This window comes from Eleutherodactylus coqui, chromosome 10, assembly GCF_035609145.1.
Source record: "Eleutherodactylus coqui strain aEleCoq1 chromosome 10, aEleCoq1.hap1, whole genome shotgun sequence".
NCBI classification, from domain to species: Eukaryota; Metazoa; Chordata; class Amphibia; order Anura; family Eleutherodactylidae; genus Eleutherodactylus; species Eleutherodactylus coqui.
In genome coordinates this window covers 24,664,537-24,687,505 of record NC_089846.1, presented here as the reverse complement: position 1 = coordinate 24,687,505, position 22,969 = coordinate 24,664,537, and the positions used below count along the sequence as shown (strand labels likewise).

Genomic DNA, 22,969 nt, shown 5'->3' with positions numbered 1-22,969 from the left:
TGGATGGTGGGGAGTTTATTACATGCTGACTGGCAGTTCCAGAGGACACATTTTAAAAAGTCAGGGGAGGGTATGCATGGGCTAGCATTTGGGCTTGAGGGTTTTCTTAGTGAATAGTTAGGAGCAGTGAAGGGTGGGCCAGGATTGGGAGAGATATCCCTAGCTGCTAATAGCAGCAAGATAGCAAGGGTGAGCAGATGGTTAGGAGATTTATGAGGGCGACTGTTATGTTTGTTAGTGGCATTAGGGGGTTTGAGGCTAAGTAAGAAACTAAAGAGTGCATGCGAGCTGTGCATAGGGGAGATTATGGTGGTTAACTATTCTGACAGTGGCATTTAAAAGGAACCTGTAACCAAATATAAGCACCATAAGCTATGTTATGGTGCTTATAGTTTAGGTAGTGTGGAGTCCCCGGAGCCTATATTCATGCTCACCCAGTCCCCTATTCCTGCGGTGTCCCCCAGCAAAGGCAGCACTTGCACAGCCAGTTTGACTCTTTTCAGTAGGCTGTGTGCACGCACATGCCATAGTCACAAATGGGAGTGTGCGTTCAGCCTTCTGAAATAGTCACATTGACTTTGCTGGAAAACACCACAAGAACAGGGGACTGGGCGAGTAGTTGGTGACCGATTCACGTTAAATGACCCTATTTGTCCCGCAGTGGCCACCTGCAATGAACTGGTATGTTGCTGTTTGTGAAGCCCCTCAGGGCTGCCATGTGTTTTTGACTATTAAGATGGTCCTGTGGCAAGACTTAGACAATATACTGCAATACTTCAGTACTTCAGTATTGCATTTCCACAGGCATTATATTGTGATCAAACCATTGCAAGTCAAAGTCCCTTTTAGAGGACTAAAAAGAAAACGAAAGAGGTTATATGAATAAGATTTTATTAAAACTGACAAAACGACATAATAGACTGAAGTTGAGTGGCTACCATCACAGAGATCCACTGTAGACTCCAGAACCCAATAATCAGAACCAAACCCTCCTTGTACAAGACTGATTTAGAAGTACATTTTTATCTCTTTTGTAGGGGGTTCCCCCATTTCGAGCTACATTTCTATTTACCAAGGCGTGAAATGTGAAGGACGCACATTGACTGGCCAGGTGACTACCAAGACATTGATGATAATCGTAAACAAGCCAGGTTGTACCAATCATTACGAAGTGTCCTACCCCGACACGGAGGCAAAATACTCCTTTATTCAAGTGTTTCTCTACAAACATGAATATTTCTGACAAGCTCCAGGCTTCCCAATGCTTATAAATTAACAATATTTACATCTATCAAACCCCATTATGGGGTAAATGGCTAAATAATAATCCTACAGCAATATCCTATGGTCAATTAGCTGCCAGGGATCCATTATACTAGGGTTCTCTGGCACAAACATAAAGTGCTTGGCAGTGTTAGATTCATGGTGATGGGTAGTGCCCGGCCAGCAGGCAGCCAGTGTGAGCAGCATTTGCTGTGCCAGCAGCTTATAGTGATATCAGTCTTTCTGGCCACAATCAAATGTCCAGTGTGTAATCTGTAACAAGTCCAACCCCTTACGGATGATGGAAGGGAACTGCCCTCATATGCAAGAGGTGTCTTCAATCCCCCGAGCAAACAACTGGATGAGCTGGTGATGTACCCTGCAATGAAAGAAAAGGAAGATGAGAATTATCCTATGACCCATCTCCATTGTACTTTGTCCACCATCTTTATGCACACAACATTCATAGGAGTTTAGCGCCCTCTGCTGTCCTGAGATACAAAAAATCCTAACGGGACACATTCTTGAGAATGGGGTCATACACATGAGCAATGTTTTTCTGGATGGCATCGCCATGCTACACAGGAAACAAATCTTGGCACGTTCTATCTTAGGCGTGCCCTTGCATCGCACCACCCACATTGTTTTCAATGGGACCGCCGGCAGCATTGAACCACGTGCAAGGTGCACACGACGCAAAGTTTCCCATACAGGAATCACTATGAGAACCCTCTCTAGCCCCAGACTTCTTGCTCTCTAAATACGGGGAGATCTCTAGGAGATCCCTTGTAGCTCCGCCATCCTCTTTCTCCTCGCTATGGGGGATTCCTTCAGCCCCGCAGTGATGTGAGGCTGTTTCGCGATCTTCTCTCATTGAAAACAATGGGCGATATCTCTAAAAGAAAAAGAACATGCTGCGATTTGCTTTCTGCATACCATCACAACGCGGTGCTATGCAGGAAAACATCACAAATGTGAATGAACCCATTCTAAAGAATAGGTTTCAGATTTGTGTGTCTCGCAATGCACAAATCTCGCACAATTTTCTAGCCAGTGTGAAGGAGCCATTACAGATAGAGCCAGGTCTGACCTAAGAAAGTGAAGAATGTGGATGATCTCCTGGGGTCACATCTATTGTCAGTTTAGGAAATAGTTGTACCCACTTACCGCACGCTCAGCCGTGTACAGTCCAAGATCTCTCCATCACAGTTCCACGTGCTGGTGGCCGATGGGCTCCCACATGGACATACTAAAAATCTCTTCTGACGACGGATTGCCTCTTCCTCATCAAGTTCTTCCGGAGTGAAGCGCATGGCACGGATCCGATGCACTTCCACATTAGACAAGGCAAACTGTGAGAATAGAATATTAATTGGTATATAAAAGAGCTCATAAACTAATGATAGCACCATGAATGTTCCAAGACCATTCTCACACTCACACCAGGACATTCTCCACTCCCGTATCTTACCTGGTCTTTGCGGTTAGTGTGCCGGCTGAGGAATCTCACGAACTCTACCAGGCTGCTGTTTTGCACTAGAATAAGATCAGCAGTACCATCCGCTAAGTGTGCCGTTGGGGATAGGCCATCTTGACTTTTGGGACAAGCGCTAGACATTCCAGTAATGTTGATGGCCAGGAAAGAACCAGTCACCTTCTTCCAGGTATCTGAGTCCCCATCTGCTAGTAGAGAAAAGAACCATTGGTCTTCAAGCATATATTATACAGAAAATAGATGACTGTTTATTAAGTTTCTAATTATGTCTGATGCCTTCACCCATTTACGACCAAGCGCCATATATATATGACGATTGGTCCTGGGCTTTAATCCCAGCTGATAGTAAATATATGCCGCAGGATCAAGGCTCCTGCTGCCGAAATCTATCAGGAGCAGGTTGGGTCCTCAGTTGTCAGCAAATTCAGTCGATAATCGTTCAGTGTACATGCAGCCACCAACAGGACACTGAGCGAGAAATCACTGATTTGTCATAGTCGCTTGGTTTTTAGGCCTCACATGGGCGTTTTTACGCTATTGAGCCAGTAGAAGGATTTTTGAAGATTTCTCCTGACCAAAGGAATTCCGGGCTGCGGCATATATACACCGCACTGGCCATGTGAATGGACGAGAAACCATGAGCGTTAGTCACGTCTTGGTCACGGCTTTTTCTCCTTCGTACGATTTACGGCCGCGATGCGAGCGGACGGAAATCGCAACGCTCGTGTGAAAGAGGCCTTAACCGAACTAAAAACCCAGAGACTGTTGGCTTATGTAAACAGGCAGTCATTCAGCTATAAGTGACTGCCTGTTTACTGTGAATGAAAGCGGGCGGGCCATAACGATCTCCAGCCCGCTCCACAAGAGCGATAGTCGGGCAGTAGTCTGTGGGATGGCTACCGGGCACTAATGTGCCTGACAGTCATCCCATGTAAAGGTACCTTGACTGTAGCATCAGTATATGTGCACAAATGTACTTAGTCCATGCAGAGATGACCTATGAGATCTTTGACCAAACTGAGTCAGTGTAATGCAGAGTGTATAAACTCTATATATTGGGACAATTCCCACCTGGGCAGCATCTTACAAGCATGTTATCCCTTGAAATTAGGCAACAATTAGACTTGACCTTTAACCCTTTCCAATCCACTGTCTGATGTCTAAAGACATTCTGATTGAGGGCTGTACAGTTTCCGATGTCGGAAGACGTCCAGCAGGGTATTCTTACTGTATATTACTGGCCGTTCCGTTGTCGGGGCCTCTCCAGCATGTCACATACCGTAGTACTAGCTCGAGCCAGCAGGTGGCGCGATTGTATAATGTCAGAAAGAGAAAACCCCCTAGGAAACACGGAATCCAAAATTGGATTGCAAAGGGTTAAATTGACATATTGACCATCTCTGCATGCAACTATATAACAGCAACAGACTAAAGTGTCAAATAGGAACTAATCATAGACATAACATCACGTCTTACTTGGACACTCTTCTGCCACCTCTTGTAATCTTTCTGATGACTCTGAACAGACAAGACACCTAAAAAAAAAAATAAAAGACAGCTGTGTGTAAGACATGATGTACTGAATGTATCCTTGCCTTCTGTAGCCATATGTTGCCCAGTACCCATTACTCTTTGATGCAGTCCAAGTATATTATATTGTCAGAAATGTAACATATACTGCATGCCAAAAGTCTTGGGGTGGCAGTATGTAGACTGATGATGAAGTGGTGCTACCTCAGGTGATGCTCGGGAACGTCCACACCTGTATAGCTTGTGAGGGGTTATCTTGTGAGTGAGGCTGAACATTGGCCAGCATGCTCTTGGCAAGGCGACGTTAAGTATCGGAGTTGGAATCACGGATGATAGGGGGGTTAACATTTCTCAGTCCACAGTGTCACATGTGTATCGGGAATACGCCATTAAAGGTACTACCATCCACAGTGGGCAGTGGTGTCCATCTAGAATTCTCCATGCGAGTAGACGAGTAACTCCAGCAGAAATCACATCTACATTTAGTACAGGAGACCCAACACACATGTATCCCGCAGGTCTGTGCAGCATTCTTTACCTTCCATGGGATATGGCAGCAGAAGACCCACCAGATGCCTCTGTTACAACCATGACACCCGACACAGCACCTCCCCTAGGTTGTGAGGTTGTTAACTGGACCCTAGAGGAATGGCAAATTGTGTCGTGGTCCCATGAATTATGGTAACAATTGCTTTGGGCTGATGATAGGGTTCTTGTGTGGCACAGACCCCATGAAGCCATGAACCCCAGTTATCAAGAAGGCACTGTGCAGGCATGGGTTGGATCCACTGGTCCACTAAAACATGTCATTGACCAGTGTCCAGTGCAACTGACCATTTGTAGCCCTTTATGGACTTCGTGTACCCCCTACAATGATATTGTGGGATATTCCAGCAGGATAATGCATTGGCTCAAGGTTGTCCAGAATTGTTCATTTGGAGCATTCTGTAGAGTTCCTATGAATGGTATGGCCTGAACATTTGCCTGACATCAGCTCAATCGAGGATTTATGGGATTTAGTGGAAAAGTCCATTTGCACCTGAAATTCTGCACCTACAAATACCCTGGAACCGTGGGTTGCTATCCAGATGATATGGCTGAAAATCCCTCCAGATGTCTTCCATCCACTTGTGGAATCAATGCCACATCAAGTTGCTGCACTTCACTAGACTAGAGGAGATTCTACCCAATATTAGTTTCTGTCCCATGACTTTTGGCATGTCAGTGCTCAGTATGAGGTAGGAAGATGAGGATCATTACCCTGTCCTGCAGCGAGTGTTGTCTCTGGGGTTAGAATAGCTGTCATTAGCTTCCTGGAATTCTACTGTTCCTCTATATGACCGTTTACTGAGTACCGTCTTGAAGCCTAAAAGAAAAAGATATATAGTTCAGCCCTAAATATGACTAACAAGCATATCTAACCTAATATCATACAGTCTTGGTACTTCCATTATCTGCTATGAGCCTATAAGCCTTAGGGTCTCTGTATCCCAAGTTCAGCCCATGCAACTTATCATTGTATGGCTAAAACAGCTTCTGACAGGCACAATAAGCCAGATACACCTTCAACAACTGTCTGATGAATGATAGTTCATTGGACAGCCGTTTCCATTGCCTCTCTGATACAAATGGACATGCGCCTGGCCGAACATTCTGGTGTTTAAAGAGTTAAGCTTCAACAAGACCGCCCTAGTGGCGAATTACATATCTCCTGGAGAGCAAAAGGATCCAGCATTGAAGTTCAACGTTCCCGATTAGAGATGAGCGAGCATACTCGCTAAGGGCAATTGCTCGAGCGAGCATTGCCCTTAGCGAGTACCTGCCCGCTCGAGAGACAAGACTCGGGTGCTGATGCGGGGGAGTGGTGAGTTGCGGCGAGTTGCGGCAGTCAGCAGTGGGGAGCGGGGGGGGGGAGAGAGGGAGAGAGAGATCTCCCCTCCGTTCCTCCCCGCTCTCCCCCGCAGCTCCCTGCCCGCCGCCGGCACCCGAACCTTTTCTCTCAAGCGGGCAGGTACTCGCTAAGGGCAATGCTCGCTCGAGCATTTGCCCTTAGCGAGTATGCTCGCTCATCACTATTCCCGATCCTTCTTTTCCCTAATATCATCTGTCGGGAGAAAGTTGAGCCACCACAATGCACATCAGAGAGTCGGCCAGCCCCACAGTTATCGGCCGGTTCAGATGACTAAACTCTAATCTGTATGAGACCTTAAATCTCTCCCCCATTGACACAACTCTCCACCTACAGTACATATGGAGTCAAGAAGGATCCCCCCCCCCCCCCCCCCCCACATGGGCTAAATTGGCTTCCCCCTCATTTTTTTTCTTGCCTTACTCTGGATCAACAGGTGGGGGTAGAAATAGGCTGAACTAGATGTACTTTGTCTCCTTTTGGCCTAACATACTATGATACTCTGTAACAACTTATTTTGCTCAGTGATTTTCTGCAGTAGATCTTACCTGCTAGATCATATCGCATAGGTCCCACCCAGCGCATGTTTTCACTATCCTTTAGGACATCTCCAAAGAAGCCATAGCCAATCAGCGACACAGAATATCTCATCAGTTGTCCACCGTGATATGAAGCACAAACATCCAGTGGTTGTGTGTCACCTACAGAAAACAAAGCCATGTAGATTGTATTCTGCCACAAAGTTTGTGGAAAACTCTAACATGATTAACATTTTTCTGACATCTTCTGTTGGAGACAACAAGTACCAATTGGCTTAAACTTTACGTTGGTCATACTGATGTAAATCATCGGAACCCGCCAATTTCAGCTGCACCGGACGTTAATCTAATGTGGATGGGGGCCTTCCGACTCTCACCTGAACACGGCTATCAAGGGAGATGAGGATCAGGTAGTTGGATTTAAATTGCAGGATCCTTTCATTATCAACTCTACATCCAGAAAGAGCGTTTGGCCAACTGCTATCGAATATGTATGGCCAGCCTTAGATATTTTTTCAGTACATGTGGTTAGCCCAGGTGGATATGTACACCAAACTAAAATTAATTACACCAAACAACCCCAAGTACAGGTATCCCAACTTACCGATAATAATGTGCAGAGCTGATGTCACAGGATCATTGCTTCCCATTGTTGCAAAACATACACAATCAGTAGAACCTGGAGACAAAGAAACAGAGGTTAGTTATTATACATGGAAGCAGGGGCGTAACTATAGAGGATGCAGGGGATGTGGTTGCACCTGGGCCCAGGAGCCTTAGGGGGCCCATAAGGCCTCTCTACTCCATATAGGGAGCCCAGTACTATGAATAAAGCATTATAGTTGGGGGCCCTATTACAGGTTTTGCATTGGGGCCCAGGAGCTTCAAGTTACACCTCTGCATGGAAGTACAGGCACACCAATCAGCAATAAGATGATAACCCATGATTTTAACCCCTTAACAACCAGCCTGTTTGGGCCTTATAAAGGTATTCCCATCTGGGACTTTTATGGCATATCCATTTCTAGGACCAGGACCTATATGAGTTTGGGTTCACACCACCTTCGGCCCTGCTTAATATGGCAGCCAGGGGTGGTCTGGAATTATAGAAATTGTTGAGTGGGTATTATGCTGTTTCCATAATTTCCGTAGATGTATTGAGGTGGTATACCTGAGAGCCACTGTTAGGGTCCTGGCTGCCAAAGCAGCCCATTGTCACCCCGTGGTCGAGTATTGGGGAAATCAACTCAGCAAAAATCCTACGTAAAGAGGACCACTGACTGTAGGACTCACCAGCTGGTATGATTCCAATCCGTAGGTTGCACGGCGTTAGTTTTGCATCTTCCTTATCTTCACAAACTCCGCTGTCATTCTGCGTACGACTCACCAGCCCATGGAGCAACTCACTGAACATGCCATCACCTCCAACACACACCACCCTGCGCACAATGGGAAATCTCTATTAACCCTTTCCAATCCACTGTCTGACGTGTGAAGACATTCTGATTGGAGGCTGTACAGCTCCAATGTTGGAAGATGTCTGGCAGGGTATTCTTACTGTATATTACTGGCGGCTCTGTTGTCGGGGGCCTCTCTGGCATGTCCCATTCCACAGTACTGGCTCTAGCCAGCAGGTGGCACCATTGTATAATGGCAGAAAGAGAAAGCCCCCTAGGAAACCCTGAATCCAAAATTGGATTGCAAAGGGTTAACACCAGGGAAAAGAGAGCTACTTTGTAGGATATATGTATCATCCGTCATGGAAAGCTACAGCTGATAAACAAAGATTGGGTCAATACCGTGCAGCCAGATCATCATTATCAGACAAGGTGGAAAGATTTGAAGCCGAAGATTCTTGACGCACTAAAAAGGGGGACCAAGGATGTAACGGACAATAACACATTTATTAGTAGAAGGCACCACGTTTCTGCGCCGGACCTGCACCCTTACTACGGCCAGACGAAGGTACCGGTCCAGCACAGAAACGAGGTCCTCCTTACAGCGAGCCAGAAATTATCTTCAGCTTCAATTATTTCCTGCAAGGACTCCTCTTTGTTCCGTGATTGCCACCTGCTGCTGAGGCGTTATATTCAGCACTTTAATGGTGTTCTCCTGCCCCACCACCCTTTAGAGGTACCAATATTTTTATACTTTGCTTTGCCTGTGACTAAGTTTCTTCTGCACTATCCAGCGCCTTTTTGTTTAATTTGGTCATACCATCACCTAGAAATCGCCTAGTCTGGGTGCACATGACAGCCCCAATAATGTATTTATATGTCCATTTTCTATTATAAGATAAAGTTAGATAGTTTTACAAAGGCTGATAAGTCGCCTGAGTACCGTCGCTCAAAACAGCAATTACAAGCGACTGTCATCCAGTGAAAACACAGGATATGACAGGGCAAGGGATTGATTCTCACTCACTTGTTGAAGTCACTTGGTTTTTAACTCACCAAGTGACTATTCGCCCATTTCATTCATCTATGAACTGCCTGTTTACTATGAACTGCCTGTTTACTCTGAATGGAGGTGGGTGGACGAAAGAGATCTCTGGCTCGATCCACCTCCAATCAATGAGCAATTTTCGCTCCTGTGTGAAAGCACAGGAGCGATAATCTACTGGGACGGCTGTTGGGCGCTTGAATGCCCGACAATCGCCCCATAAAAAAGTACCATAAGACGCAGCTGTTGCGTATTAAAAATGTAATTCTGATTAAATAGACTTACCCATCGTATGTCCGTAGATCCGCTTCCATTAGATAGTCTCTTGCATGGTTCGCTCGGCTTGTTTCTGAAATAATAAAAAAGTAGGAATGAGAATCAGAAAATTGAATTACGATTCTATTCTAATTCAGCTTCCTTGCGGATATGATCCTAGTGTTTCATGGATATCATTAAAAGAGTGCGGTTCCTTGTTACAGAAAAACACTTGAAAACATGATTTTTTAGATCCGACTATGTGACCAAGGGCAGTTGACGCTGCAGCTTTAAATTAGATGATGGCGGCCTGTGTTTATCTTAAAGGGTTTTTCTGAAGCTTTAATATTGGTGGCCTATTATTAGGATAAGTCCTCAATATTTGATGAGTGGAGATATCACTCGAGGAACCCCTACAGATCATCTAAATAAAGAGGTCGCAGCTCTCCTCTGAGCACTACTTCCCCTTAAATGTCGACATCGGCAAAGCACCATATACACAATTGAGGCTGTGCCTAGTACTGCAACCGACAGCAGATAGTCACATTCGCTGGAAAAGAATTTAACTGCTGAGCTGCAGTAGCAGACACGACTACAACCATATGTACGGCAATGAATCAGGAGTTGGAGCCCCAGTAAAAAACTATTGATGGCCTGTTCTAAGGATAGGCAATAACCCTTTGCAATCCAATTTTGGAATCAGGGTTTCCTAGGGGGCTTTCTTTTCCTGCCATCATACAATGGCGCCATCTGCTGGCTAGAGCCAGTACTGCGGTACAGGACATGCTGGAGAGGCCCCCGACAACAGAGCGGCCAGTAATCTACAGTAAGAATACCCTGCTGGACGTCTTCTGACATCGGAGCTGCACAGCCTTCAATCAGAATGTCTTTAGACGTCAGACAGTGGATTGGAAAGGGTTAATATTCAAACCCAGAAAATTCCATTTAAAGGGTTATTCCAGTAACATCAAGTTATCATCTCTCCATTGGACAGGTGATAAATTATAGATCAGTGGATGTCTGGCTGCTGGGACCCCCATCAACTACCAGAATGTGGATCCCATGTCTGCAACTGGAATACAGTGACAGCCAAGCATACGTACTGCCGTTTCTGCTATCTACGGCAGTCCCATTGAAATGAATACAGCAGTCGCACGCATACTCAACTGCTGTTCGATTCCCTCACAACTTTTGTTTTCTTGATAGGTGAGCTTCCCAGTGGTGGGACCCCCAATGATCATATAGTTATCCCCTATCTTGTAGGTAGGGAATAACTTGATATGACTGTAATACTCCTTTAAGGACCATGTAACCTTATAATAAATAAGCCTTACCAATCACGTGAGATTCGATTCCCGCCAGTTGGAAGAGGTGGCTTACTTGACTGTAGTAAATCTCTGAAGCTTTGCCATAGCCGCCATATGGGTTAATGAACACGAGAAGTTTATTTGGTCTTGCTTGTCCTGTGACCAGGAGAACGATTTATGAGGTTTAGAACATGACATAGAGAAGTAACAGCTAATGACAGTTTATCATGGTCGATGTATCTTACCAGTCTCAATCATTTCCTTCTGGACGGCCTGCACCCAACTATGAGCCACATGGGCATCTGGAGCTGTGAACGTCACCACTTTCAGAGACCAGCGCTGAGAAGACTTCCGATGTACGTGATACACTGAGGGGTAAAGAAAACCATTGTGAGTGAATGACAGAGAACGTGCTCTTCCACTTATTTCTGAAGTACGCCATCCATCCACATTGGATGATGATCAACTGACATCTGCTGTATTATTATTTACTGTACTCTTATATATAGCGCCAACATATTTTGCAGCGCTGTACAAATTTTCAATACTCCTATTTCTCTTCATTTTGTGGTAGCCAAAGTGCTTGTCAATACTCCAATCTCTACTGACTTCCCAAAAGTAGAACAATGATTTCCTAGTCCATTAATAGATCATGCCATAGCATGCTATGACTAAAGGCCCTTTTACACGGAACGATTATCGTTCAAAAAATCGTTTACACAAGCAAAAAGAATAATAATCGTACAGTGTAAACACGACCAATGATTGACCGATAAGTCCTTTGCTTATCATTCCTTTTACTCAAGCCTAAGGCCTTATGTCCAGGGGTAAAATTGAATTGCGGAATCCATTCGTCTTACCCGTATGTGTGATCCGCAGTTCAATCAGCCTATAGACAATCATTGGGCATTCGCAGGTAATTAAATACCTGTGAATGTCATTTTTCCCAATTTGCGGATCACACGCGCGGTAAAAAAAAAAATCGCAGCATGCTCCATTTTCTCCGGATTCCCGCACAGACAGCTTCCAGCTGACACTGCAGAAGAAAGAAGATCCGGCTGGGATGGAGAAGGCCCCTAAAATCATTGCTGGCTCATTTGCTAAATGTTCGGTTTAAACACCATTCGGTCAGTCGTCTCATTCACCGGTACAGAGAACTGAACGATCCTGTAAAAAAACTAAAACAATTTATCTTTGTGATTTCGGTTTACATTGATTGACTGCGACATTGTTTGTCGTTCGCTCTGGTGAACAATAATCGTTCCGTGTAAAAGACCTCAAAGAACTTGCTGTCTGAAACGTGTGTCTCACAGATCACGTGACAACTTTTAATAGAGGCTCAATAAAAGACTACTTCTAAAGGCAGCAAGTTTAACCAGCACCCTGTAATAAGGAGCAGATGCATGCTGGGAGAGCTGGGAGAACTTTTACTTTTGACTACACTATATTTAAAATACTCCTTCCAAAATTGTCAGGTGTCTGACTCACATAAATACAAGGAGAACTGCATATTCAGATCATTATCCACGTGAGCGACCAGGGATTACCACGTGCAACACAATGTTACTCAACAAAGAAGCTGTCCAGCAGAAAACTGAGGCAGGGAGGAAGGGAGAGAAGGGAAGGAAAGATAAGGAAGGGAGAGGGGGTAGGAAGGAAGAGAAGAGAAGGAAAGATAAGGGAGAGGGGAGAGGGGGTAGGAAGAAAAGAAAAGGAGAGTGGAGAGGGTGTAGGAAGGAAAGAAAAGGAAAGGGGAGGGGAGAGGGGGTAGGAAGGAAAGATAAGGAAGGGAGAGGGGGTAGGAAGGAAAGATAAGGAAAGATAGGAGGAAGGGAGAGTGGAGAGGGGGTAGGAAGAAAGGAAAGGAAAGATAGGAGGAAGGGGAGTGGAGAGGGGGTAGGAAGAAAGGAAAGGAAAGATAGGAGGAAGGGGAGAGGAGAGGGGGTAGGAAGGAAAGATAAGGAAGGGAGAGGGGGTAGGAAGGAAAGATAAGGAAAGATAGGAGGAAGGGAGAGTGGAGAGGGGGTAGGAAGGAAAGAAAAGGAAAGGGGAGGGGAGAGGGGGTAAGAAGGAAAGATAAGGAAGAGAGAGGGGGTAGGAAGGAAAGATAAGGAAAGATAGGAGGAAGGGAGAGTGGAGAGGGGGTAGGAAGAAAGGAAAGGAAAGATAGGAGGAAGGGGAGTGGAGAGGGGGTAGGAAGGAAAGATAAGGAAAGATAGGTGGAAGGGAAAGTGGAGAGGGGTAGGAAGGAAGAGAAGGAAAGGAAAGATAAGGAAGGGAGAGGGGAGAGGGGGTAGGAAGGAAAGAAAAGGAAAGGAGAGGGGGTAGGAAGGAAACATAAGGAAAGATAGGAGGAAGGGAGAGTGGAGAGGGGGTAGGAAGGAAAGATAGGAGAAAGGGAGAGTGGAGAGGGGGTAGGAAGGAAAGATAAGGAAAGATAGGAGAAAGGGAGAGTGGAGAGGGGGTAGGAAGGAAGAGAAGGGAAGGAAAGATAAGGAAGGGAGAGGGAGTAGGAAGGAAGGGAAGGGAAGGGGAGGAAAGAAAAGGAGAGGGGGTAGGATGGAAAGAAAAGGAAAGGAGAGGGGAGAGGGGGTAGGAAGAAAAGATAGGAGGAAGGGAGAGGGGAGAGGGGGTAGGAAGGAAAGATAGGAGGAAGGGAAGTGGAGAGGGGGTAGGAAGAAAGGGAAGGAAAGGGAAGATAAGGAAAGAAAGGAGAAGGGAGAGGGGTAGGAAGAAAGAGAAAAGAAGGAAACATAAGGAAGAAAGAGGGTGTAGGAAGATAGAGAATGGAAGAAAAGGAAAGAAAGGACAAAGGGAGAAAGGAAAGGGAGAGGAAAGAGGGGGGGGAGAAATGGAAAAGAAAGGGAAAGGGAAGAAAGGGAGGAAGTAAAAGGCTAGTGAGTTAAAGGGATCACATTTAGCGAATCCTTTTACAAAGCATACAAATGGAGGGAGGGAGCAAGGGAAGAGAAGAGGAAAGAGGCAAAGAAAGGTGGAAGAGAGAAGGAGGGGAGGAAGGAGGGAAAGGCGGGGGAAAGAAAGGAAAGAAAAAAAAAGGGAAAGAAAGAGTGAGAAGGAGAGAAAAAAAAGTAAAAGGCTTATAAGTTGAACAGATCGCGTTTTGCTGAATATTTTCCCAATACGGACAAATTATACAAAATTTTACTGAGATGAAACGATCATTAACAGCTTTTAAAGTGTCTGCTAATGTGGACCTACGCTGTGACTGTCCTACATAAGGATACAGTGGAGTAGTGTTGTATTACTTATATGAGTATGTGAATGGCATCCATCCATTGGGACCAATGCAAGGTTGGACTAACACACCACGGCATCTGCCTTAAGGCTCAGACTCTAACACAGTAATGGTTCTGCAGAAGACAACCCCACTTAGAGCTAATCCTTTGCCTATACAGTCGATTTCTCAAAATTATCCAATTACATCTTAGGGCTTAAACACACATGTGATTTTCACATCCATGTACTGTTCATATTTGCAAATGACTGCAGACAGCACACTGACTCATTATAGTCAATGAAGCTATACAGAAATGTGTTATTTTTTTACATAGACTGTAAAAAAATTGCAGTATGACCTATTCAGGTCCAGCTAATCGTATCATAACCTCCCATCTATGTCAATGGGTATGCAAAAAAAATCAATAAATAACAGTGAAGCGCACGCGGAGGACATTCTTGTGCACTCTGTCTTTTACACGAGCGTCACACAGATATACATATGCATTAAAATCGGTCTGTTTGTCATGCACTGATTTGAGACACGCTCATGTGATATTCACTTGTACAGCACACTGCAATTAACGGCGCTTTAAAATAACTAATAACATGGCGTGATATGTCTGACAGACAGCATCCACTGATACGTCAGTTTAGGGAGGAGTAGGGTGCAACGCCTGCAATCATTTCTGCATACGTTTTATACTGTAATGGCCCATTCACACTTAACGATTTTCGATCAAACTTCGTTCAAACGAGGAATTTGAGCAATAATCGTGCAGTGTAAATGCAAAAAAAAAAAACGCTCACTATTCGTTTACACTTCGTTATCATCGACTTTCAGTCAGAAAAAAAACTAGTGCTGGATCGCTGGCTTCTCGTTACGTGTAAACGCTCCCCGCTGAGCGAGAAACCAGCGATCCAGCGATAAGTCTTTCAGTGTAAATGCTCTGCACAAGCGCTAATGACCTCAGCGGTGACATTCGCGTTTGTGCAGTCGTTTAAACGAATGTCGACCCATGTAAAAGGGCCATAACACAGGAAATGTTTAAAATGGCATTAACCCTTTCCAATCCACTGTCTGACGTCTGAAGACATTCTGATTGAAGGTTGTACAGCTTCGATGTGGGAAGACGCCCGGCCGGGTATTCTTACTGTATATTACTGGCTGCTCTGCTGTCGGGGGTGTCTTCAGCATGTCCCATACCGCAGTACTGGCTCTAGCCAGCAGATGGCACCATTGTATAATGGCAGAAAGAGAGAGCCCCCTAGGAAACCCTGAATCTAAAATTGGATTGAAAAGGGTTAAATGTACAGTCTATTGTCCCTTTACACAATTAAAACCAGAGAGCAAAGAGCTGATAATGTTCCATTGTTGAGTAAAGCCCTTTAACACAGACCGATAATACTTGGGATTCCTGCGATCCAGCAGAAATCTGAACAATTACCATTCCGTGTAAAAGCACCATCATTCGCTTCTCGTTTGACGCTCAGTTTCTGCATGTGGAAAACGTAACGGGAAATCAGTCCACGTAAACAGGCAGTTGGTCACTTATGAACGACGGCCTGCTTGCTGTGAATAGAGGTGGGTGGGCCGGAATGATCCCCAACCCGCTCCGCCTCCCTTCACTATAGATGAGAAAATGCTAATTTAGGTCGGGTCTTGATCATGGCTTTTTTCCTTTCACGTGATTTTTGCGCCGGTTGGCCAAGCGTAAAACCGCATATGGTAATGTGAAAAAGGCCTAAGGGTGGCTTTACACAAATCAACTACATTCCAAATGCCACAAAGAGGGTGACGAGCTATAATTCGCTCACTAGTTGCTAGTCCTTTTGCTTCAGCTCACCTGGAAACTAGTCACTGGTTGATCAAAAGTCGTCTGATGTAAAGTCCCAGTCGCTTGCATTTGAATGACTTGCGAAAAAATTTGCATGGAGATCACCCCTACGAACTATATGTCTACAAACAGCTAATGAACAATAAGCGTGCTGTGTAAAAGCTTTCGAACAACTGTTGTTTGTACGCTTCAGCGATTCTTCTGCGCAACTATCTGAATGATAGCTGATCAATGTAAAGTGTGCTGCATTGTATACAAATCCCTGACCTGTTGGTTTAAACTGTGTTTAGTCCTGCTGTGTTTCGTTTGTCATCTAGGTCTAGGTAGTTCCCTAGGTTCCAGCGTGGGGCCGTCCTTGTGGGGACGATCACCCCGCATGCAGGCAGGTTTCATGTGGAAGTTGTCTCGTTAGAGCAGGGACCCGCGAGACAATGAAGACCCTTAAAGTGGGCTCGCGGGCTTAAGTATCTTGACCAAAATATGAACCAATACCTCGCATTGTATCTATTTACATCTGTTTATGCGTGCAGATATGCTTGGTCGTGTTTTAGGCGTTTGTCAGTCAGTGTGTTATGTCTGTCCATGAGTTATGTCCACTGTTTCCAAGTTTCGCAATTTAGGGAGTGTGAATGACGTAACAAAAAGTTAGCTTTATAGAGACTCAAAGTACTGACACGGCATAGAAATTAGCATTAGGAATTCAACTGCATGGATAAGGCTGGGTTCACACTACGTTTCTATGTGCGCCCTGCCTTTCTTATCCCACAGTTCCCTCTGGATTACTGAAAACGTCATTCAGACAGCGCCCTTGACGGAGCAGTAGGCTTCCATTACTAAGGTCAGCTGCTAGCTTTGGTCTCCATTCGCTTTCGAGATTTGTTCTGGGACAGAATAGATGTAGTTGACTATGCTAGGCTTGTTGGGCACAAATGCCAGAAAGTAACGGATATCTGCTCAAACAAAGCTGTACGGTTCTCTCGGAATACTATTTGTGGTTGGGGGCCATTCAGCACATGCCGTAGCACAAGCTTAGTATAAGGCAACAGTGTAATTTTGCTTTATAGGATATAGCATAGCGGTGACAGTAAAAGTATTTACTAGGGAGAGGCACATATTAAACATGCATCACATCTGTACAACGCCACACAATGTCATGTGACTGGTTGGCAAACAAACAGTATAATAAACCAGAAATAATTAGATGCAAAAAAAAGCAACCTTTGTTGGCGGACGACAGCCAATAATGCTGATCTGCAACTTGTTAGAATCTTTTGTGAAATCTTCCCTGACTTAAAGACAATGATTCATCTCATCCACCATCCAAAGCCAAAGCAATTACTAGTATTTGCATAGATGGACGTACAAGGAAGACAAGACATTGCATTTCCTGCCATCTGTGGATGTTACCTGTGAACTGATTACTAGGGGTGCTGATCTTCTTTGCCTGCCCTTTGCCATCACCATGATGGATGGTGACAATTTCATTGACCGGAATGAAGACTGTATTACCTGGAAAAGACAAGAGAGATTGAAATCACTTACAATCTTGGTCAATATTGGTAGTCGAATGAAGAAAGGGATAGCTAAATCACTGAAGACACTGTCCTGTATACAGCCCATCTCTGGAAAATGGTGCATAGGATATTAGCGGAATGTAAACCTGGCCTTGTGTCCTAAAAGTAGCACAGCATGCCTATGATGTAGCTAATCTGCCGCAGATTTCACTATTTGCAATACCAATGGGAATTCCAATGGCACGTGCTAGATGTAAATTACTTCAAATTGATCATAGCTGTCACTTAAGGTCCCCATACACATTACAGTATAGTTATGCGAACCCGCCAATAATGACAGAGCCGGAAGAGATTGTGATGCGTATGGGTGCAGCTCAACTTTTTCCCAACAGATGATGTTGTATTAAAGAAGGATTATAGATGTTGAATTTCAACACCCGGTCCTTTTTGTTTCCCAAGAGATAAGTCATAAATAGAGCTATCTGATGGCGGCTTAACTGCCTACACCCTCACGAATGTTCATCTTGGTGAATGTTCACGTGTACAGGAGAGCTAGGGGTGACACTGTATCCAATAGCTGTTGAAGGTGTATGGCCATCTCTAGACCAAAAGGGCCTTAAGGATCGAAACAGTGTTATAGAAGAGGCAACCATGTTGCATATGTAAGGGGCAGGGGCGTAACTATAGAGGGTGCAGGGGATGCGGTTGCACCTGGGCCCAGGAGCCTTAGGGGGCCCATAAGGCCTCTCTTCTCCATATAGGGAGCCCAGTACTATGAGTAAAGCATTATAGTTGGGGGCCCTGTTACAAGTTTTGCATCGGGGCCCGGGAGCTTCAAGTTACGTCTCTGGTAAGGGGTTAGCCTAAAAGGGTTACTTGGGCAATCAACAGAGTTGCGCCAAAAGTTGTGCCAAAGTAACTGCATGCGCCAAGAAATAGCACCAAAATGTTGCAATGTATTTGAGCATGCCTACTGAGAACTTTAAAAGAGGACTATAAGGACTATAAGAGGCAACGGCACCACAAAGTCAGTCCAGAGAGTGTGGTTGTCAGTGAGAGGTGCTGCTGGAGAGGCCATCCAAGAGACGCAATTTTCTGACCATCACAGCAAGGCTGACGGTTCGGGACATTGCCCCAAAGAACTGAGGAACTCCATGTTTGAGCGAGAGAGGCATAGAGCACAGCTTGCAGACCACTAATGCTGAAGAGCAGAGAAGTCTGTAGATAGGGTGGATACCCCAAAAAAGCCCAAAATGAAGCACACATGGAGGACATTCATGTGCGCTCTGTCTTTTACATGAACGTCATGTAGACATACGTATGCATTAAAATCGGTCCATTTTTCATGCACTGACATTGGACACGCTTGGGTGATATTCACAGAATATTAATAAACCAGAAATAATTAGATGCAAAAAAAGCAACCTTTGTTGGTGGACGACGGCCAATAATGCTGATCTGCAACTTGGTAGAATCTTTTGCGAAATCTTCCCTGACTTAAAGACAATGATTCATCACCTTCTAAAGCCAAAGCAAGTACTAGCATTTGCATAGCTGGACGTACAAGGAAGACAAGACATTGTATTTCCTGCCATCTGTTACAGCACACCGCAATTAACGGCGCTTTAAAATAACTAATAACAATAGTGTGATATGTCTGACACACAGCATCCACTGATATGTCAAGTTTAGGGAGGAGTAGGGTGCAAGGCCTGCTATCATTCCTGCATACATTTAATACTGGTAGACAGGAAATATTTAAATGGCATTAACTTTAACAGTTTATTGTCCCTTTACACAATTAAAACCAGGGAGCAAAGAGCTGATACTGTTCCATTGTTGAGTAAAGGCCTTTTTAGACAGGCCAATAATCATTCAGATTCCTGCAATTCCTGATAATCATTCAGTGTAAATGCATGCCCCAACTGAACGAAGAGCTGGTGCAACCTGGTGGTCATAGATTGAGCTATTGGACATCAACTGGGGAACAATGGGGCAGCGCTTCCTTTTTCTCTTGCAATCCACAAACTGTAAGTGAGGTTGCCCTTGATAAAAAATATTGGGTGTGCAGATTTGTAGGGACTAGACCAGTTACAATAGGCCTTTATATAAATCTCATCAATAGTTGATCAGCCGGGGCCTACTGCTTGGGATCCCAGCCAGTCAGCTGATCGAACGCACACTGACAGCGTCCATATACACCAGGCTCAGAGCGGAAGACGCTGCTGACACCTGTGTAGTGGCCGGCAGCTTGTAATTGCAGTGCCGCTCCCATTAAATTCAATGATAGCTGCAGTTACATATGCCGGCCACTGCACAGGGTCTGGAGCAGCGGCCTCCACTCTGATCCCAGTGAATACCAACGCTGTCAGTGGGTGCTCAATCATCTGATTGGCCGTGGTCCCAAACGGCGGGCCCGGTCAATTAACTATTGATGACCTATCCTGAAGATAGGTCATCAATAGTATTTTGGTGGAAAACCCCTTTAACACTTAAATGTACATTACTCGCAAATTATGGACAGTAAGGGGGACTGTGCATTGTTTCATGTAACTATATTTGAAAGTGACAGAATGTCATTAATACTGTTCTTTCCGGATTTCGTTGTTATCTCATCACTTGTGTTAAGAACAGAGTTTCTCCAGAGCGCATTAACCCTTTCCAATCCACTGTCTGACCTCTGAAGACATTCTGATTGAAGGCTGCACAGCTCCGATGTAGGAAGACGTCCGGCAGGCTATTCTTACTGTATATTACTGGCTGCTCTGTTGTCGGGGGGCCTGTCAAGCATGTCCCATACCGCAGTACTGGCTCTAGCCAGCAGATGGCGCCATTGTGAAATGGCAGAAAGAGAAAGCCCCCTAGGAAACCCTAAATCCAAAATTGGATTGCAAAGGGTTAAAGATCCTTGGGGCCAGAATCATACTATAAAACTAAGTTATGGTGCTATTCCTGGCTGTGACGGGGAGCTGAGGGATGTGTTCTTTATATTTACTTGTTCCCCTGTTCCCACGGTGTCCTCCCATGAAGTCCAAGCACAGTCTGAAAATTTGACTCTATTTAGACCGCTGTGCATGCGCACTCCTTTAAAATTCTATGGGAACGGTCTAAAAATAATAAAGGTTTCAGATTGCGCACAGATTTCATAGGAGAACACCGTGGGAATTGGGAAACTGGTCAATATAAAAAACACATCCCTTGATGAGTATGGGGGAGTTGGTGGCAGAGGAGATTAAAAAAACATCGGGAGAGGTTTATATGTATTTGTAGTCTCTAGATGCACTTCCAGAATTCTCCAGTATGTAGGAGACAGATTAGAAACTAGTAGAATGCAATTTAGGATCGATCTTTATTGTTGTGTTTATATGTCACACGAGAGATAATAACTTCACATGGGTATAGACACATATTTTTTCATATACAGTGGTGCCTTTGGTTAAGAGTTTAATTTGTTCCGTGACGGAGTTCTTAACCCAAAACACTCATAAATCAAATCAATTTTCCCCATTGAAATGAATGTAAAAGCCATTAATCCGTTCTGGATTGCGAAGCTGTCCCACTGATTTCAATGGGGATGGCGTTTCCCTATTGAAAAAAATTGGACGCTGGAACCCCCGCAGTGATTTTCGGGGAAGGGCTTTAAATATAAGCCCTTTCCTGCAACTCATTCCTAGCTGTAGTAAAAAAATAAAAAATATACATTCACCTGTCTGCCAAGGCTCAGGCACACCTAGCCACCGCTTGTTCTCCCTGCACTGCTCTGAAGCAGGCGGTGATTAAAAATGCAGGGACAACAAGTGGCGGCTAGACATACCTGAGCCCCGGCAGCGGCGGACAGGTGAGTATATATATTTTTTTTACTACAGCAGGGATGATTTTTCAGGGAAGGGCTTATATTTAAAGCCCTTCCCCAAAAAATCACTGCAGCGGTTGCCAGCAGGCCATTGCTTTCAATTGGGCCGCCGGCAGCAGCGGCGGCCCCATTTAACCCAAGTTTTTGCTCTTAAATCAGAGCAAAAAGTCGGGAGAGTGCCTGCTCTCAAGTCAAAAAGCTTGTAAGCTGAGGCATTCTTAACCCAAAGTATCACTGTATCATTATACTACATATTTTTCCTTTCCCACTGATGTGTGGATGAGAGTCCCCCAAAACCCCCCACAACCCCTCTTTTTTTCCCTTCTCTTCTCTTTCCTCTTTTAGAACAATCTAATTCTGGTAGCTCTACTAAGAGCTGTGATTCATGGGAAAGCTTAAAAAATAGGCTTAGATAAACGCAACTACTGGGTCATTTGATAGCCAGGAATGCTAATTAAGGGCTATTAGCATAATCAGGAATTGTCACTGTTGTTGCTTAACTACTTGATTGTGTTCAGATGTAATAGGTGGTTTAATGAAAGATACATGTAATGATCATGACTAAAAATGTTTATTTACGGTTATGTAAATACCAAAATGCTTCAATAAAAACTCATTAAGCATGAAAAACACATCCCTCGCCCCCCTGTCACCATCCGAAGCAGCACCATAACTTATGGTGCTATCGCGTGGTGACAGTGTCCCTGTAAAGGCACACTCCATCCAGAACCAAACCCTCTGCACAAAGCCCTTCTTTACTCAGGGGTGCCCTGTTCTCTGATGCTGGTATGTCCCAGTACTTTGTTCTGCCAGGAGCGGGACCGCTGGAGGTTTGGTATTGGCACCCAGCCTGGCTTTTCAAAGAAGGTGCAGTTAAAGACGACTAAAGGTGGGTGCGGTACTGGCAACACTGATCCAATAGTACCGCTACCAATTCACTACGATCAGAGTTAGGATTAAAGTATTATGCTGAGATCTATGAAAAATATGTACTAAGAAAATAATTCCCTGTGCTGGACAGACAAAAGCTGTGAGGTCAGTGTAGCCTTATCACAGCCTATAAATCAACAGATCAAATTGGAAGATGTCAACACATCAGATAATTATGCTTGATCAGGCACGTCTGGCATCTTAGAGCATCCAGTCACCTTATTAACTCCTTAAGGACCAGGCACTTTTTAGGGATCTTATCCATGTGGTGGTTTTACTGCCCTTTTTTTTTTCTTCTGCTACAAAAAATATTTTTGCTGCTTTTTTCGTAACATATAGGGCTATTTTTTACTTCTTTTTTCACTAACTAACTAACTAATTAACTAATACCCCAGAGCTAAGCTACAACTAACAGTCTACAAAAAAAAATGAGAGAGAGAAATAGCAAAATCTTCAGTCCTGATAGTAGACTATTATCCTCCAGTCCACCATCAGGACTGAAGGCTTTGCTATCATTTATTTTTTTCATTTATTCCAGTACTCTCATTCTGTTTATTAATTTAGTTGCCCCCTCATGCACTGAAATGTATTTCCTGAGCTTTCCACAGTATTCCATGTGAGGCCTACTAAGTGCCCTATATAGTGGAAGAATAATGCTCTCGTCCCTCACCCGTATACCTGTTTTAACTCCTTAGTGACCAAGCCTGTTTGTGCCTTAATGACCAGGCCAAATTTTGGAAATCTGACATGTGTTACTTTAACATAGAATAACTCTGTAAAGCTTTTCCATAACCAAGTAATTCTGACGTTGTATTATCGCCACATATTATACTTCATTCAGGTGTTACAAATAGACC

The 22,969-nt window shown here is 44.5% G+C and overlaps 1 protein-coding gene across 1 annotated transcript in view; it reads right to left on the bottom strand.

Annotated features, from left to right (window-relative positions):
- Window positions 1-874: 874 nt before the first annotated feature.
- The window catches only part of LOC136580228 (ceramide kinase-like), a 28,488-nt gene continuing 6,393 nt past the window's right edge, over window positions 875-22,969 (bottom strand). The window contains exons 2-13 of the mRNA XM_066580604.1: window positions 17,223-17,324; window positions 10,986-11,108; window positions 10,768-10,896; window positions 9,464-9,527; window positions 8,030-8,175; window positions 7,341-7,415; window positions 6,746-6,898; window positions 5,549-5,654; window positions 4,235-4,293; window positions 2,735-2,946; window positions 2,431-2,615; window positions 875-1,642 (exon numbers count right to left, since the gene is read on the bottom strand). Coding sequence (XP_066436701.1) covers window positions 1,582-1,642; window positions 2,431-2,615; window positions 2,735-2,946; window positions 4,235-4,293; window positions 5,549-5,654; window positions 6,746-6,898; window positions 7,341-7,415; window positions 8,030-8,175; window positions 9,464-9,527; window positions 10,768-10,896; window positions 10,986-11,108; window positions 17,223-17,324 — 1,415 coding nt within the window. The 3' untranslated portion in view covers window positions 875-1,581. The remainder of the gene's footprint in view (window positions 1,643-2,430; window positions 2,616-2,734; window positions 2,947-4,234; window positions 4,294-5,548; window positions 5,655-6,745; window positions 6,899-7,340; window positions 7,416-8,029; window positions 8,176-9,463; window positions 9,528-10,767; window positions 10,897-10,985; window positions 11,109-17,222; window positions 17,325-22,969) is intronic.